Genomic DNA, 19064 nt, shown 5'->3' with positions numbered 1-19064 from the left:
ATTTAGAAATTTGGATTAGGTTCGGAAATTTCAAAATAAAACTCAAGACCAACCTCCTCTTCTTCATCTTGGGCACTTTCGCCATGAGGCAGCAAAGAGGCCTGACTCGGTTCCTTTAGCTGTTTCGAGCCTTGTCTTTGATTCTCTTCAATTTGTCCGACATTTCCAATATTTTGTCCATGTTGCAAAAGCTGACCATTCTTGATGTCCTGACCTGATAAATTCGTGAACTCTTGGGGAAGGCTCGTATCCTGTTTCGTTGGCGAGTGAGGCCTAGGTCGTTGGTTGAGGAAGTTTTGCGCTGGGAAAACTGGTGGTAGTGCTTCAGAGGCAGGAAGAGGTGGCACTAGATCTTCCGACGAAAGATCCGCCACCTGCGTACCCTCTAATCCGACTTGATGCAGTTGCTTTCCCTCGTCTGTGTTGCTAAAGCCGCTTGGTAGGAAAGTCTGAGACTGGGGAAACAAAGACTTCTGTAAGTTTTAAAAGGAGTTCGTTTGAATTAGCAAAAATTTTTAAAAAATAGCAGAATAGAAAACATTAGAATTTGAAATTAAAAAATGGAACTGGCTATTTAATCTTTCAGATATATCTAGAAAAATTGATATAAGTTTGCATTAACAGAGATTGAAGAAGATAGAATAAAACATTTAAATTTGTTTGAGGTTTGAAAGTAAAAGTAGATATTTACTCTGCTGAATTTTCAGAACTAATAAATCAGAAAAATTTATATTAATTTATTTGAATTATTTGAGAGATTTTTTAAGATTACAGAATTGAAGATATTTGCATTTGAAAGTGAAAAATAGAGATGGATATTTAATCCTTTGAACAAAGTGACAAAAATTGATCCAAGTTTACTTGAATTTGAATGAAAAGAGAATCTTTCAAAATAGTAAAATTGAAGTAAACCCAGATATTAAATCTTCTGACGTTATCCTTCTTTTTTTTTAGAATAAATATAGAAAAATTAAAATAAGTCTATTTGAATTAAGCATCTATCAAATAAATATGTATACAGTCTATTGTATTTAATCGTACAAAGAAAAGAAACATTCTTCGTTATACCTGAAGAAGTTGTTGCTGAGCTCTAAGTTGCTGTTGCAGCAGCAACAGCTTCTGTATATTTTCCTGAGTCTTTTGCAATTGAAGTAACTGCTCTTGATACTGTTGCTGAAGTGCTGGCGGCAAGGAGAGCTGCGGAAGTTGAGGTAGCTGCGCGCTTCCGCTCGCCAAGGGTGCCGTAGCTGGGCTATTTTGTTCGAGTTGAGTTTGTGTCGCCCTAGGATTCGCTAACGGTATCCATTCGCTGTTTGACACTTGTCGCGACCATCTTTCGGCTTGTACAACGTCGAATTTTACCGACAGTATCAAACAGGTCGATACCGTCAATGCTAAACACCTCCGCACAATCTGAAATCATAAAATGCAGAGTATAAAGATTTCAAATGCAGATTTGTTTACTTGTACTATTCAAACTATAAGCAAAGCATAGCAATGTAGAATATACTAGAGATATATTAGAATATATTAGAAATACCTAATGTATATTGGAATATATTATATTGTTACACATTAACTGTCCGAATATTTGCTTTGCTAAGTGGCTATCTTTGTCCCCACCAACTTCTGTAGGGAAGCTTTCATTCAGAACGCAGCTTCAATGTTATACGAGTTCTTTGTTGTTTTATTACACTGTCAAAAGATTCGATACAGAATTTGCATTTTATTACTTGTTTTCGTCATTTTTAATGGCAGCTAGGGATTATAATAACCAGAATGGCGAATCGTAGAGCTGGACAATCGGAACGACGATTTTCTGGTCGGTCGGTAAGGAGGTAGAAAAAACGCGACCGCAAGTCTTGATGATCCGCAGAAACGCAAGGAACTGAACCGTCTCATGACAAATACTTAACCACGATTCAATTGGCATAACTATTAACATAACCGCAAAAGGAGATAAAAGAAACATGATAGAAAATACTTTCACGGTGTTAATGGAATTTATATAAACGTCGACTACGGTAATTTTCCATTTGGAAGAGAAATTTTCCTAATTGATATAAATTAATAATACTTGTAAATACTTGGGAGATCGGTTGGTTTTGTGAATAATGTGTTTGAGATATTGCATGGATTAAATGAATTGTTTCGAGAGAAAGGAAGCAGTTTCTCTGGAAAAAGTAAGGCAAATACTAAGTAGGAAATTAATTTGCTTCTTCAATTTTCCCAATAATAACAGTTTTCTTGATTCTTGAAAAAATGAATTCTAAATAAATTCGAAATACATAGGAATACGCGAATTTAAAATATAACACCAATTTTAAACAGGTTTCAGATATTCGTAAAAATTTGTAATAAAAATTTCTGCTCTTTTTACCGATTAAAAAAGCGAATTCAAATTTGATTTCAGTTCACAAATTTTTTTTAACGAAGTATTTTAAAATTTCTGGACATTCTGATATCTTACATGATATCAAGTGAGAACGGAGAAATTTGTTTTTATGAATTTTAATTTCGTTAACCAATTGCATTTACTAACGCGGATTTTCGAAGTTTCTAGGCGGAAACTATGCGGAGCGCATAGAAAACTTATAATCAGTGAATGTAGTCGTCCTTCCAGCTGCGAACTCGGAAATTTAGAAAAAGTAGTGTGTTACGTTATGCGTCATATGCATTGGTTATCTCAAATCCACTCACAAGATTGACTTCATCGACTGTTCTCAAATTCCGATTTCAATCATTTAGATTCGGTTATAGTTATATAGACATTTCAGTATCTAGTAATTATATGATACTTTAATGATATTTGAAACATTTATATTTTTTTTGTGCATTTAAGGCAAAAGTTGCAGGTAAAAAATGACGAAAGAAAAGATGAGAAAAAGATGCAAAAAGAAAAATAAAAAATATTTTTAAGAAGGTAATTTAATTTACAAGTAATATTATATACATTAGCAAATATTACATAATAAAGATGAATAAAAATAATATTTTTGCAGACAAAATGTGAAAAGTGGCGAGGATTTTAAATCGGCACACGTTGGAACATAGGATTTACTAAAGTGACAATAGATAAAATATGGTGGGATAATACCTAGACATAGAGTGAAAAGAATTGATTTTCAATTTCGGCAACGTAAGCAGTTTACACGCTTCTGTTTGTTGCATACGATTTGTGAATACAAGATTATCTTATCGTAGTCTCCTTTTGGTGTTTAGCAAACCTAGCTTACGTGGTTCGCATTTTCATATCACAGAATCGTAACTAAACGTAACGTTCACGTAACGTCTTTGTTTTTACGTAAGGAAGCCGATTATTCGATTTCGATTTCTTCGATCTAGATTTTTAATATAGATCTCTATAAATATTATTAAATTTCTCTATAAATCCCTATAAATATTTAATAGATTTCTATAAATATTATTATATATAATTATAAAATATATATAATACTATTAATATCCATAAGTAATAACACATTGCGAATTAGTCGCGAAAAATGATTCTTGATATTAATTTACAACTTTTACAGGTTTAAAATATAGTGAAGAGAATATAAAGGCGACTAATTATCCTTAGCGTATTCATTAGATGAGAAATTTTTAAAGGTTAAATTTTCCACTTATTATTCATTCATAAGTAAGAAGGGTAATTAATCATCCTTGTAAACGCAAGCGATGATCTCAGTGCCTTGGGATGATCTCAAAAACATTCAAAAGAATTTGTTATTCTAACGAAAAAATTATCATCGTCATCACCGTCATTACTGGTATTGCGTGTGAAAATATTTAGAGTGCAACCATAGTTAACGAAGTATGAACACTCACGAAACGGATGATTTCTAATAAATACCTACGCTGGTACGCTGACTGAACTTCCACGATAAATCTTTCACTTGAATTTTCCAAACAGATTTCGCCGTTCGTCCTTTCAATTTGCGATTTAATTACTACTTAATGCATTTTTCTTTAATCACATTAATTTGATTTACTATCTTTCTAATTATAATATCGAGGTATAAATTGTTTTTTGTTAATTAACTCATAACTAGTTTCCGTTTCAAATAATTTAAAATTACAAATTTCTCTATTTCGAATAATTTGATATTAAATCAATTTTATTTTCAGCAATTTATGAAATACATTAGATTCATTTTCAGATTCATATTCTTCTTTTTCTAATTGGTATGCACTTCTACCAATATATACTTATGATTTTGTCAATTACAGGTAAAATTGAATTCTGCATTCTATTATATTTCAAACGCAAACCAATATTTGTTGCATTTAACAATCAATTCAAATAATACAGTTTTGCGGATAACAATACGGCTTTCGACTGTGCATTGGCTGTTACACTAGCGTGAAGGTAGATACTACGCCCAATAGATAAATTTACTTTATTTATTTTATAATATTCATGATATTATAGTTTTATCTTTTTTATTCTATTAACTTATTTTTAACTATTCAATTTATCTATAGAAAAGATATCATATCCAACATGGTGATCAAGAAATTAAAATCGAAGAGGAAATTGAGAATTGGAATGTGATAATACAAATCTTCTTCAACGTTCAAATATTACTCCATTGTTTACTACATAATCCTCTACACAATTGCATTACTATTACTAAAGGCAGATAATAAGTCGTCTGATGGAAGAATAGTTTTATTAAATAAAGGCTTATTCGATTTACTCTATAATCATAGAGAGTTCCAAGTTCTGCTTTGCTTAACAATGCTACAATATTGCAGAAACGTCGTTGCAATTATCCGAAAAGTGGGGAAACACTCTTTGGTATTGTTCCAAGCGTCTTCGTTAGCAATAACAAACTGGTTATATTCCGTTTCGACAGAACTATTTGTCAAACGCAAACTGAAAACATCGTATAGAACAAGCAGCTACGATGAAACTTCTCAACTTCACTGTACCGAAGCCATCGATTTTCGTTTAAAATTGAAGAGTACATAAATTCTCAGATGAACGAACATATTAGTAACATTAAGACCATAAATGATAAACAGTATAGTTCTAGCTTCAAAATTGGAACCACAGATCTCATATTAAAGCAACATACTTTCAGTAAATATCACAAAAAATATTAATATAGATTGAAGAAAAAAAACATAACAAAATTCAATTTTCTTTGATAAAAATAATTCTCATATTATATTAATAGTGTAGTAATAATAGTATAGTATTAATGTGTATGTACGTCGTACGTATATGTTGTTAAAATCACGATTAATAGATCACGGATCTCGATGCCTGTGCGGTACTGAACGAGTTACCGACTTTCCTTCGTTGAAAGAATCTTGCCAAAACGATGCCGCGATCGTACTACTGACATCATTCTGATTACATTATGCTGTACATACGATTTACATCGCGGAAGATCGCGTGCCGGACACGGGCTGTGGTCTTTCTGCTTTCTTCGTCGTTCCTGCAATGGAAACGAGCCCATAGACTGTGAAATCCAATACATACACAGAGTGCAAAATGTGGAATTACAGGATGCAATAATGGCCCAGTAATGGCAGAGAACAATAGAAAAGTTTCACATCGATATCTTCTTTCATTTTCTTTCACAAAAGTTGGCTAAAAATCCCTGGGAATTTCGTAAAAATCATTAAATGATTCGCATCAGAAAAATTTGCTTCTTAGTTTTGATCAAGTAAATATTACTTATTCATCATATTTAATTTTATTTGTTCACAGTAAAATAATAAAACACAGTTAGTTATAATTAAATCTACTCTGAAACTAACTGAAATAACTAAATCTAGTATTTAGAGGATAAAAATAATAAACAAAACATAAAAATCTAGCATATTTGCAAAAAGTACAAAAATATTATTAAATATAAAGTTTCATGATATATAATCTTAAGCGAGCAATATTTAAATAACAGTGCAGAAGTAAAAGAACATTATTCAAGTAACTAATTTTCATTCCTACTGTATATACGGACGTTCGTAATTCACAATCGACTCACATTGCATCACAGTATTATGCGAATCGGATTCCCGTGACGGCTTTCTGATCAAAATTTCGGTCACCGTGCAGCGAACGTCGTAAAATCGGTGCGGCCTGGTGTTACGCAAGCCTTAAGGCAGTTTCTTATGAGCTGTTTCGAAGGAACAGGCCACTAGACGCTTGGCGGAACTCTCGCACTGATTTATTTATTATCAACGAGTTCTTTTTCTTGCAGCAGAAAGAGCGCTTTAAATATCGTTTGAGAGGAAATCCTTTCCTCGCTCTGAGAAAGGTATTACTTGGATCGAGAAGCTTTGTCGTGTTCACAAGAAAAAAAGAAAAGGTAAAGAAAGATAAAATGCTACTGAAGCGCATTTTGTTGTGGAATTGATGACAGGTGAATATGAAGGATACAGTTCATCAATCCTTGTATTTACATTGTGTTCATGAATTATTAAATCTGAATTGATGGACTGAATTTCATCACGGACTCCGCAACCGTGTTGATACATATTTCGATATCAGAACATCGATCACGTAGTATGTATTATCTTTTGTCAGTTTATGTATAATGATTTTCACACAGAAAATTCATAATTTAACAGCACCAAATTTTTATAGATTTCACTTGTGAGACGAATTATAATAAATAATTTAAATACTCTGCATTAACTAATTTCTATGCACATAGTCCTATGCAGATTGAATTTATTAATGTTTCTAGAAATCATAACCAGATCAAGATCTCTTATCTGCTCCTCTTGTGCAACATTTATGACCACAAATTATCCCCACCACTTTTTCGATCACTTGATTTCAAGCTGTGGCCATTTATGGGAATGGTATTATACATATGTACTTTATTACATTCAATGTAATACTACTTGAGCTTTACCTGAAAGGTTTAGGTTCAAAAAAAGATATACCGAATCAAATCTCAATCATTCATGTTCAATCTAGTACAAAGATAATTATTATATACATATATATATATGCATACATCGAGTACGCGTATACCAGGTCTATTCTTAACTAGACATGTCCAAATTATATTTTTTTTTTGGAAACGAGACCTTAAACGATTATTTTCACATTTAGAATAACCTCCTGTTGGTTATTTACTCACATTTAGTTAATAATTAGCCAGATTTTCATACGCTAAAGAAATTATGAAATTTGATTTTCTCGAAAACGAAGCTACAAACGAAAAAGGTTTGTTCTATATTTTCGACTTATTTTCCATATACTCACTCAATACTAAGACAACCTGTATATCTTCTAACTGAAAATTTTCCTAAAGAGTACTTTCAAGAGGTGGTTTTAAACAAGTTTTCAATAATGAACTTCACGATCTACATAGTTTGTGCTGCCTATTTCTCTTTTTCCAACACCTAACGTGCATCGGCACGCTTTCGTGGCTCCCTCTGACGAGAAATCGATCTGCCGGATCCCCAATTGAAAAAAGCTCTTCCTTTCACTATCAAAGAAAGTCAATACACGCATAGAAGATCCTCCTACCGACAATCTTTCCCTCGATTCATACGGGCGTTCCCTGTAATTCTCTCGTTAGCCGATTGGACGACTTTCTCCTTTCTTCTGTCAGAATTTTCCGAGGTGCACCTTCAACACGGCCGAGAAGTTGGCTGATACGTATCTGATCTCCTATGTGTCTTGAAACTTTATAAACTTCCTTTTCTTTTTTCGCTATTATACATAACCTTTTTCGAAAAATTTCAGTGCTATGGAGATGCTGAAAAGGTTATGTTTATGTAGTCATCGCTCATTATAGTTATTTCTTTATTAGTTTTCTTATGTATATTACATTTCGTTAGCATCATATAGGAGAAACTTACTGTTATTAATTTTCTCATCATTGTTATACTAAAAATGAAATAACTATATTTATTTCAGTCTTAAGTTTTAGGTTCCTTGTCCTGATATTACGCAAAAGAATTGCATTGAAAATTTTACTTACAGCAAATATAACTATCCATTTCTCTCGATAGAATGAAAAAATCTATTTACTCATAGCTTTTTTCTCTCGAAAGCAACCTAAGATATACCATAAGATGTAAGATTAATCCAAAAGATTATCAATCGACGAGGTCAGACACAAACGCTGGAGTTGGAAACGAGGTCGTGCCACCTTTCTCTCATTTGGAGAGAAGTGGCCGCTTCTGCGAAGGCGCGGTCGATGGATTGATCTCGAAGAGAGCACATTAGGAACACGGTTTCGTTTCCTACGAAATGTATTAAGAAAGGGAGCAAACCTAAGTTTGTTTAAAGATTAAGTATTAAATTTTAATTGTTAATGGAATCAATCACTTCATGTAGAGTAAGAATTAAGTTTATAAACATAAATCTTAGTACTGTTTATATTGTCATTTCATGAAAAATATTGATAATAATAATCTGTATACTATATATTATACTTTTATTATACTTCAATATTATTGCACTTCAGATGATCACAACTGAGACGCGACTACTCTAGAAGTTATGATACTGATTAGCCATTTGTCTTTATAATTTACAATTTGATTTGTGTCGATGAGAGAATGATAAAGGAAACAAAACTTTGAGAAGAAAAGCCTGAAACCTTTCTATGGATATGAATTATACATTAACGGGTACTTATTCTCTATTGAGAACTATATGCGACTGTAGTATCGGCGCATTAACTGATGCTACTACTTAAATACTTGATGATGAAATCACACTATACTTTGGATTATGATACACATGAATAATATGGTCTTTATTGCAAAGATTACAGTTTAGAATACCAATTTGCCTAGGGTAAATAACTTTTTCCGTATATAAAGTAAATAAAAAGATCTGTTTTTTTATTATAAATATATATATAAACAGCTTTCATCTTTTTTTTATTAAAAGTACATGCGAATATCGTACTTCAGATTCAATATATTTTTTACAGATATACTAATTTGACAATTGAATAAGTAATTAAAACATATAAGGACTTATGATAAAACAGTTAGAATCGATTACAGTAGATACAAATACTCTCACATTTTTTCCATTTTCTCCTCAATTGTAAGCATACGACACAACAGTTAATGCGACGTATATAATCAGATTCACGGGTACGCAACTTTATGTAAGTTCCTATTTTTAATGTATTTTAAATGTGTTTGTTTTTTAATCTTCTCACAAAGAAAATCTTTTTATGCAAGTATAATAAAGGTGAGCTATTATAAAATATTTGTTCATAAAACATTATAAGAGAGAATTCAAACATGAGAGAGGTTAGGAAACACCGAAATAGGACGATTTTGTTTCTAGTGCATAGTATTCTGTCATCTTACACATAATCAATCTTCATTTTCATGGAAGCAAACTATGAAAGCAAATAACGATATGAAGGGACGGCCAAGCTATGGAAAATTAAACAGCTTGAGTCTTTAGCATCTTCTAGACAGCCTCGATATTCTTTGAGGCAGTATTCATGAGGTAGACATTAGACAAAAAACTGTTTCTTATTCGGATACTGCCAAAAGCCACATCTCTGTTTACATCTGAGTGGACTGAAGATGAGGAGAAAATCACGAGAATGCTTCTTTAATGATGGAAGAGGATCGTCGAGTGAACCTCTTCCAAATAAGAGGAAGAAGTACTAGCTGTTAACCGTTCTCGCGCGTTTCTTTTTCGTTCGCCGTGTAAGTTAACTTTGAAAAAGAAGGAAGGTTGTCCAACAAATGTAGCTTTTTATACTTTAGAATATATTATAATTTGTTGTATGCATCGTTTGTATTTTAAAATGGGCATATTAAAATTTAATTTTAGAAATTTAGTATTGTCACATCTTACTAGACTACAGATATTTATGAGAAAATTAAAACTGCAAAAATCCACAGAATTCGTATAATCTGTACATAAAAATACTCGTATACAAAATATGCAATGTGTAATATTCATCATAGTATTTGGTGAATGAAACACATCCCTCTTTAGACTCCACATATTGCATTGTGTTTATGAAAATATAAATTTGGTTAAGTATATATTAGTCTACCTTAGTCTACATATTGCATATCTAATGTTAAAGCTTTTGATACATTTCAAATATGCAATTTTTTATAATATATATATTTTTATTCTTTATATATTTTATTTTCCTATTTGTATATTTGTTTCTGATATATCTATTTACTTTTTGACAATGCTACCTAATTTAATCTCACTTTTAATATAAGAAATATGTCAAATCATTGTCATATGTCACATTCACAAATTTGCCAATCATGTCAAAAATGTACATTTTTAAACATACATGCCCAGATTTATGTAAATAGTGTAATAATGTTGGATACAAGTTTTCATCTTAAAGAGATATATGGCTAAATAAATGGAAATGGAAGGCATCATGAGATGGATAAATAGATAAATGGAATGGCATCAAGCTTAATATGCTTAACTTTCATGGAAAATTTTCAATTTGGAATGTGAATACCGGTCGAATGCAGAAGGTGATTTACCGAATGGCCCAAAGTTCACGATTCCCGTAAATCTAAGCTTTCTCTGGCTTCGTAGCAAGTTCCTCTATCTATACCCAGCACATATCCTACTTTTGGTATGCTTCCCAGTTCATCAGAGTATTCGGTGCTGGCTAGCTGCAGAAAGTGGTACTTAAGGCTTGTGCACAACCATAAAGTTCGCCAAAGAACCCATCATTAAAACCATTAAGACTATCAGAACAACAATTTCCTCTACTTGCACTTCATGTTACGAACCTTTCGAATCTTAAGCCTCATATGTACTGGAGCAACAACGAGGAACTTATTGCTAGTCCATGTTTCTTGAAAAAGTCGCCACTGTTGCCTGTTTCTATTCGGAGCGGTAAAATCAAAGAAAAATTCCTATGCACGGTAACGTAACGGCAGAAATAAATGCTCCTTTAGTATACATATACGTGTTGTTGGCAACAAATAGCCTTGAAACCGAACCAAAACTCAAATGTTCCTCAGATTATGTTGCTTCAGTGTGGACAAAATATTCCTATAAATTGCTGTTTGTTGGAAATGTTTCGGAATATGCAGCAGTTAGACAAAAGGGTGTTGCTTCAGTAAAGACAACGTTATAAGGAGAGTAAAATATGATACCAAAGTTTGGTCACCTATTTCTGGTGCACCTTGTATAAAAGATCAATCTATTTCATTTTTATGAAATCTATCTTCCTTTCTAAAGTTCATGTTGGATACTTTTAAATCAAAAGGCTTTGTCAGGCGATTAAAGAAATCGCACGCGATCAAATGATGGAGAAAACATGCCGGAATGGTCGCCAGTCAACGTTCACTCGTTCCAAATGAACAGCAGCGTGATAACACGCCAGTCAACTCGATCCTCCGGTCGGTCAGATACGAAACGACACGTGACCAGCCGAATGGTTACCCGTGCTGTAACCCGATCGAGGAAACGACACGCGAAAATACCACACTGACGTCCTTCGCAGTTTCACGCTCTACTTCTACGTATCCCTGTGCAACCGTTCGACCTGTCCCTCTCGCGAGACTTTCGTTTCGAGAGTGTGTCCTACCGAGGAAAGACTCGCTGCCACTATAATTGCCTGGATTAAGACCTATTAGTTGTCTGTCAGTTTCATTTTTATCATTGGAAACGGATAAAAACTTCAATAATCGGTAGAATTGAGGTTATTTTCGACGTAGATGCATGTTTTCCTTCAATAAGAAATTTTAGAAGTTAGAAACGTTCAAGTTGTTCTATGAAGCTTTTAGGTTAACACCATGTTGTGATCAGAAGAGTTTTAATCAGTCGTTGATCATAATGAATCTGTGATAATTAAATAATTCTTCTTTTGTTTCATGATTTTTAATTAAGGTAGTGAACCGAAGGTTGAAATTTTTTATTAATAAGTGTTTGATATATAATATAGTCGATAGTCGAGATTAGATTATTGATAGGTTTCTGTTTCATGATAATCAAGATGGCTGTCGTTTTGTAGATAAAGTTTTACATTTGGAGAGTTTAATGAGTATCTATCGATCACAAATTTATACATTTTGAGAATGAAACAATAAATTACGAAAAGGAAGCGGAAATACAATATGTTGTATCTAATTCAGACAATTATGTTAAGTTAGTACAATTTTTAAGTTCCATTAAAATAACAAAAAATGATCCTCAAAGGCTACATACATTAAAACTTTCATAGAAGCATACTTTCTTTTTCCTTGTAACCATTACTTTACGCAACAAACGTTTACAAACATAACACGTATACAATAAAAAAATAAGTTATACGAAACAATATATCGTTCCCATCACACGATGTAACCTGCGATTATCAATAACTTATGTCATCACGAACTTATCTATTATACCAGAATACTGTTTATTCTCTCTAATACAACAATTATGTAAGACTTAAAATACAAAGGTTGGAACATTATCACAAAGACTTTCACGATAATTTCACAAAGGAACAATCGACAGAAAAAGATACAATCCGGACGATCAAACTTCCTTTCTCACCTCCCTCTCCATTTGAAACAGGCCCGATTCCCGTGTCCTTTTCGATGTCTTGTCTGTTCTACTTAACGTATTCATCGAGTGGACTTTCTTCTTTTTCATGTATACTTTCACCTTCAAACTTTTTGGACATCGAACCACTTCTGATCTCACATACATTTCTTTGTCAATATGGAGCTACTGAATTTTTTCATGAAGTTATCGTATTAGTATAACCCTAGGCTTTGTTATAATCAATAAGAATCAAACAATTGCTACGAAGTATACTAATTATATTTTGTTATTAGTGATAATGTACAATTGTGATAATACTAATACCATTGATAGATATATCTAGTCACCTAATTTACAAAGAGTACTTTATTTTATGAATATTATTACAACCAGCAATATATTTAACTAGTATATAGGAAATATACAAGACTTTTACAGTTTTTAGATGCGAAAATTATCTAATATAGCTAATTATCTAATATTCCAATACCTGTGCATTTATAGTCTGGAGTCTAGATAATTTAGTTAACAGAGTACGTAGTTTATCAACAAGCGAAAGGTCTAAGTTCTGGTGCCGCATATATATATTTCTGCGTATAAAACATAACAGCCACCTTGAAAATGTTACCAATAATTCAATATCATACAAGTAGTATCAAAACGGAAAAGCGAAAAATGTATGAACACAATCCAATATTGAAAAATAAGCTTAAAAGCAATGATCGATCGATAAAGTTTAATTAAAAAAAAAAAATCCTTCACATTCGAAAATAAATTCAAAATATATCAACCTCACGATTACGTCCGAATTACATTTCGTCACTATAACGACCATTCGTAAGGCAAATATAAAGCCGTTGTTTCCAAACGAAATGCATTAGAGCACTTCCTGGAAAGCAACGTTTTGATGTATTCCAACGAGGAGAAAGGAAGCTAAATTGTCCATAGAACGTGGACGGTTCTAAAAGGCGTTGAAATGAATCCTAGTCGTCGAACCCTTTTAAGGTTATGACTTATTACTCTGTTAATTTGGCCGTTTATGCAGGAGAAACCTGAGAGTTATAATATTCTTATTTTTCAGACAAATTAAAGAAAGAATTTGTTTCATCTAAGAAGGTAAGGAGACTCTAAACCTTTGAACGGGAGTGTAGATATTGTAATAAGTGTTGAGCTTACGCAATATAGATCGCGTATACGGCGTCGTAATTACGACGAATTCATCGAGTGGACTTTCAACAAAGGAGCGACGAGAGAAAACTGAAAAGGGATTCCTGTGGATCTTCTTATCGACGCCGCAAATCTTCATTGTCTATTAAGCCTCTCCGTTCTATGATAGATTCTAATCTTCCTGTTTTCAAGCTAACGTGCCTCTTTCCCCTCCCGCGTGTCTTTCTGTTTCATAGCAGAAACTGCCAATTTCTGGTTGCTCAACGGAAATCGTTTCTTCCCAAAGATCGTGTTTAGTTAATGATGAACAAATGATGATCTTCAGATTATCGATCACTATCTTTAAGTTTAAAATATTTGTTAACCTGTTAACTCTTATCCTATTTTTGTTACTTCTTAGGTTAAATGTTATTAAAAATAGATTATATCATTATTTATATTCGTTAACCTATAATTCTATGACTATAGGAGTTTCTGTTTATATTAGTGATTAATAGTATATAGAGATATATAATAGTAGATTGTAGTAAATAATATATAATAGTAGATAGTAGTAGATATATAATAGTATGTAGAGATATAGAATAGTATGTCGAGAGTATAGTGATGTTATTAGAAAAAGTATTAAAAATCATTTTCCCATAAGTAGTATTCTGAATTTTCCAAACGTATCCATTAATTAAAACTCGATTAAGGACACTAGAGTACACTAACACTACAAAAATATTGAAAGTATTGAAACATAAAAAAGTTGCATAAACTTTTCTGAACTTACAGATCTTAATAATAGATATTAATAATAAGATTTATGACCCAGAAAATGAAGTGAAGATTAATCGCTGTAAGCTTCAAAGAATTAATATTAGATTAAAGTTATGAGACAAATAGAGCCTATTGCGCAGAAGAATAATCAATATATAACCATATATAAATTTTCGACATAATAAAATACAAATATATCAAAAAATGATTACCAACGTTGTACGATTATTATAAAAAAGAAGGAAGAAGAAATAAAATTAAATTATCACGAAGATTTTTCCGTTCGTTCGTGTTTGCTGTATCAACGTAATTAACACGACCATGATGCAGCGAGGCGAGACTTCGTCCATAAGGATGCGTTTACATCAAAGAACGTGAACACTGAACACGTCTTGTGACAAAGCAATTAGTAACAGAACGCTACTAACAGTACACTAAAATTCCCTGATTCCTCCTTTTCTGTCTTCACCATTTGTTCTATAGCTAACGAGAGTTTTCTCTCTTTAAGGTTTCAGCCCCTGCTGGAATCACTTTGAAACAGGAGTCTGCATTCTGCCTAGTCTAGACTATTCTTTTCCTTGAAACCTTATTCTTTTCGCTGATTTTTACTTTATTTGAACTAGACTTACGCTTTTAGCTGAACTAAGTACATGTAGCGTAAATTATATTTATTGGTTGAGATTATGTTATTATGGTAATTTTTAAAAATAAAAGTATTGCGAATATTGTATAATTTTCTTTCTTTATAATTTGAACTGAAGAGTTGCAAGGAAGAGTAAAATGTTGTATAAATTAGAAAAATTTGTTTAGGGGATTTACAAGAAGTAGAATTAAGAAAACATGACAAAAGGGAATTAATTACTGAAAAATGGAAATGAGGAGATCTATCTAGCTGCTCAAGCTAGTGCTTAAAAGATTTTTATCAGTTCGAAATACGAATGTTAATTTTATTACGGCATCATTTTATTCATATTAAAGATTGTTAAAACGGTAAGATTTTAGATATGAAAATTTTAACATTTATCATTTAAAGAAGAGAAAATGTAATATGTATGAATTAATTTACGATACTATTTTACGAAACGATATTAATTATAACAATACCAATTTTAAACAGACAATATAAAATATGTTCAAATATATAATTGCAATAAAAATATTATATATTTTCAATTGATATCAGTGAAATCAAATCAATATGATCTCTCTTTAAATGTTAAAATTTTCGAAAAATGATAATAGTAATAAACATTTATTTTGCTACAATAAATTTACTACCAATAATAATTCTTTACTGAGAAAAAAGAATAAAGATAAAGAAAATTACAAAAGAATTTCTCTTTCTGCTGAAGAAAATGCCCATCAGAGAAGGGATAGAAACTTTGGCAACGATCCAATTTTCTAACAGAGTAAAACAAAAAAGAAAGAGAGGAAAAAAGAGAAAGAACCATAGCAGCACGATCGAAGGAGGAAGACGGTCGGCGACCTCCTGAATTGCGACATAAGGAGCGAAGCTGTTCACACACTGACCCCCATTTCCTTCCCACCGGCGCGGCGAATAGCATAGCACCAGCTTTGATTTTGCCTACTACTCGATCCCGTATTTCGTTCTTTTTCTTCATTCGGATTTCAAGGAAAACTTGTTTTTTCTTTCAATCATGGAAAACATCTGTTCCCTTTTAGAGAAAACTGTGACTTGCTTTTTCCATTTGAATCTTTTACGCAATTTTTTTTACCTATTCCAAGTATTTGATACGCTACGTATTTCATAATTAGTGGATCTTTAAGGTAACAGAAAAACACTAGAGAAAATTTTTATGTCTAACACACTTTTTTAGATTATAATTTAATTATTACTGAAGATGAGTAAATTTCACCAAAATGAAGTTAAGTAGATTGTATGTTTAAACTGTTATACTAGTAAGCATAAATGAGAAAGTAAATTGATTTTGAAGCGTCACTAATCGATGATAATTCGCCTACATTTCATATTAGTGTAGGTGGATTAGCAATAAAGAGGAATGCGACTTTCCACTATTTAGTTCTTTTATTCTATACACGCATATGCGTAAGCCAATGCCCGATCTACTAATACCTTTTGCAATAGAAAGTATACCTACAACCGGAATCGACAGGCAATATCCGGGAAATTGCTAAATATTTATGTATACAATGCAAACTTATCCTTCAGCTTATCTCTTCGTACGTCAATCGAAATTAGACCTCTGAATCCTAACAATTTATAAAGAAGAAAGAAAATAAATCGATTCTAAGTCAAAAAAGGAAATGAAAATTAATTTCAGTTTCCTGACTCAAGTTACGTATTCATCGAAACTTGATATATATTTCATAGATTGAATTTAGCCAATATAGACAAGCTAAACCAATTAATGCTAAACGGTATACCTAATCATACTAACTTATCTAAATTAAAAAAAGACAAATTTAGTATATTTTTTCGAACTATCATTAAGTCAGACAAAAAATGTAGCCTTATATGCATATCTCAATAGTGTATAATATCAAAGAAAATTTTTTTTAAGAAATTGTATAAATCTGTACAAGAGACCATATAAGAGACTTATAAAAAGAATTATATTAAAATTCATAAGTATCCCTTCTTCTCAACTTCAATCCATTCCATTTCAAACTTAGTTCCAAACAAACAAAAAAAGGACCAAGAAGAAGTAAAGAATAAACAAGAAGTGTAAGAGAAAAAAATGAAAAGAATGCATTCAAAATTCCTTCAATTCTTAAACACAACGTTACCCTAATCGTAATAATTACTCACCATGGTGCAGGGTGATCGTAGTCCCAGCGAACGACCAAGACACAAATGCAGACTCGAGGACTTCCGCCTCGGAACGATAAGTTCGCGCTAAACTCGACTACGTTTCGCTCGTTACTGTTCGTCTCGGTTGCACTCTCTCACAACGCACCACGATCGAGCCATGTCCCTCGTACCCCTTCCTCTCTTCACCACTCTCTTCTTCTCTTTCCTCTTCCTCAATTCTAATAATTTTTCTTTTTTCCAAAAGGGCGTTCACCGAAGATTCAAACTGCGTTTACACACCGAATATTAATATAAGTTTCTTAAAATTGTTAAACTCTCGTGTACAGGCTTAAGATCGCGGACAGTTTGAAGGGGCTCACCCGGAATGGACAGCCTATATAAATATCCCCTCCAGGGGACGAGAAGACTCGGTGCAAACGAGTGATCCAGGAGAAAGCCTCTCGTTCGATTGGCCCCACGAACCGGTATAACCGAGACAATTCTAGGTATCTCTTTCCACCGAGCGATACAGAGCTGTCCGCCACGCATCCTTCCCTCGTTCCATTACTGCTCTGAAAGCGACGCATTTTTGTTAGAGAAATTCAACGAACCATTGGTGAGAGCACTCGAAGTCTTCTCTGTTTCGAGATCAATGGGTGATCAATTGGATATCTTTGCAATACATCTAAAAAATTTGTTTCTTCATACAGCAGATGTCTATAACTTGTTGTTACACTATTAAATAACTAACGATGAAAATTACAAACATTGACGTAAGGGTCTCTTCACGCGCGAGGAATGCATACAGCCCTAGATACGGTTAGATCAACTGATGATTCTATATACCTTTTTATTTTATAACTTCCATTATATCCATTTAGATTAGTTTTGTAAAGAGTATGGAGTATGATGAATTCAGGTTGGATGATTATGTGGAGTAGTAGAATTTCTTTTGTTTTGGATCTCTGGAATATAAGTTATTAATATTTCTTTGTTTAGATATTAAGGAGGTTATAGTATGTGATAAATTAAGATTGATGGTATAAAGTATAGAATACTGAAGAACCTTATCTTAAATCTGTGGATAGTGGAGAGCAATCTGTTAAAGTTTCTTTATTGGATTGTATAAAGGATGTAGTGTTCAATAAATAAAAGTTAATTATTTGAACTTTGGAGTACCTTTATTTTAAATCTGCAAATGATGCATTTTTGATGAACAGTTGATGATTTGTTTTTGTGAAATTTTATAGATCTTGTTAGTTTCTTGGTAACCTTTAATTCAAGTATTATGAAACTGTTTACTGCCAGATATGACCAAAATTTACTATTGGTAAGATTTTATGAACTTTATTACTAACTTGCCACATGATTAATATAATAAACTCAGCTTTAGAGAATAATGAAAAATTGGTAGAAATATATATTACATTTATTATTTAATCTTCTTCATAATTATACTCTAAAAAACCAAACAAATATTAAACCACTGTAAAAAAAGAAATGATTTCATCATTTAAAATTTATATAATATTATTTCATTTTATACCGATCAAGAGCTTTTAACGATAGCATACAAACCTTTGTACTGTACCTAAATCTTAAAAATATGCTATCTATCATTTCCCAAAAGAGGAAAGCAGAGAACTAAAGAAATCCTCTTTAAAGAAGTTAAGTCCTTAAATATATCTTCGAGAAGAGCGCTGGAAGGCTTCTATAGTGGTTCGTCTTTACGCAATCGTTTTGCAGATTGTTTGCAGACAGAAAGCAAGTCAGCCATTCTGCTCACCGAACTCGATTTGTGCACGAATTCGACGCAAGCAACGCGATGTATTGATCACACGTTGCGATCTAATGGGTCACGAAACACTATCGACC

General features: G+C 32.4%; 1 protein-coding gene and 2 long non-coding RNA genes across 7 annotated transcripts in view; 2 read left to right on the top strand and 1 right to left on the bottom strand.

Annotated features, from left to right (window-relative positions):
* LOC138185629 (uncharacterized) overlaps positions 1–18916 on the bottom strand; it is a 38945-nt gene extending 20029 nt beyond the window's left edge. Inside the window, exons 1-7 of one of the 5 annotated variants that reach the window (XM_069124750.1) lie at positions 18781–18916; positions 18369–18648; positions 18036–18154; positions 17570–17761; positions 17208–17475; positions 1069–1413; positions 54–473 (exon numbers count right to left, since the gene is read on the bottom strand). In XM_069124750.1, coding sequence (XP_068980851.1) covers positions 54–473; positions 1069–1413; positions 17208–17210 — 768 coding nt within the window. In that variant the 5' untranslated portion in view covers positions 17211–17475; positions 17570–17761; positions 18036–18154; positions 18369–18648; positions 18781–18916. The other 4 variants (XM_069124742.1, XM_069124723.1, XM_069124761.1 and 1 more) reach the window with 4 other exon arrangements.
* LOC138185967 (uncharacterized) lies at positions 1407–4394 on the top strand. Its single transcript, XR_011174757.1, has 5 exons — positions 1407–2024; positions 2843–2923; positions 3003–3264; positions 3537–3817; positions 4234–4394. It is a non-coding gene; the product is annotated as an uncharacterized LOC138185967 (long non-coding RNA).
* LOC138185993 (uncharacterized) lies at positions 8129–9983 on the top strand. Its single transcript, XR_011174764.1, has 3 exons — positions 8129–8257; positions 8448–8798; positions 8902–9983. It is a non-coding gene; the product is annotated as an uncharacterized LOC138185993 (long non-coding RNA).
* Positions 18917–19064: the final 148 nt, after the last annotated feature.

This window comes from Bombus flavifrons, chromosome 1 (genome assembly GCF_040668555.2).
Source record: "Bombus flavifrons isolate JBK064 chromosome 1, iyBomFlav1_principal, whole genome shotgun sequence".
Lineage (NCBI taxonomy): Eukaryota > Metazoa > Arthropoda > Insecta > Hymenoptera > Apidae > Bombus > Bombus flavifrons.
Note: the sequence above shows the minus strand (reverse complement) of the source record. Positions and strands in the feature narration are given on the sequence as shown.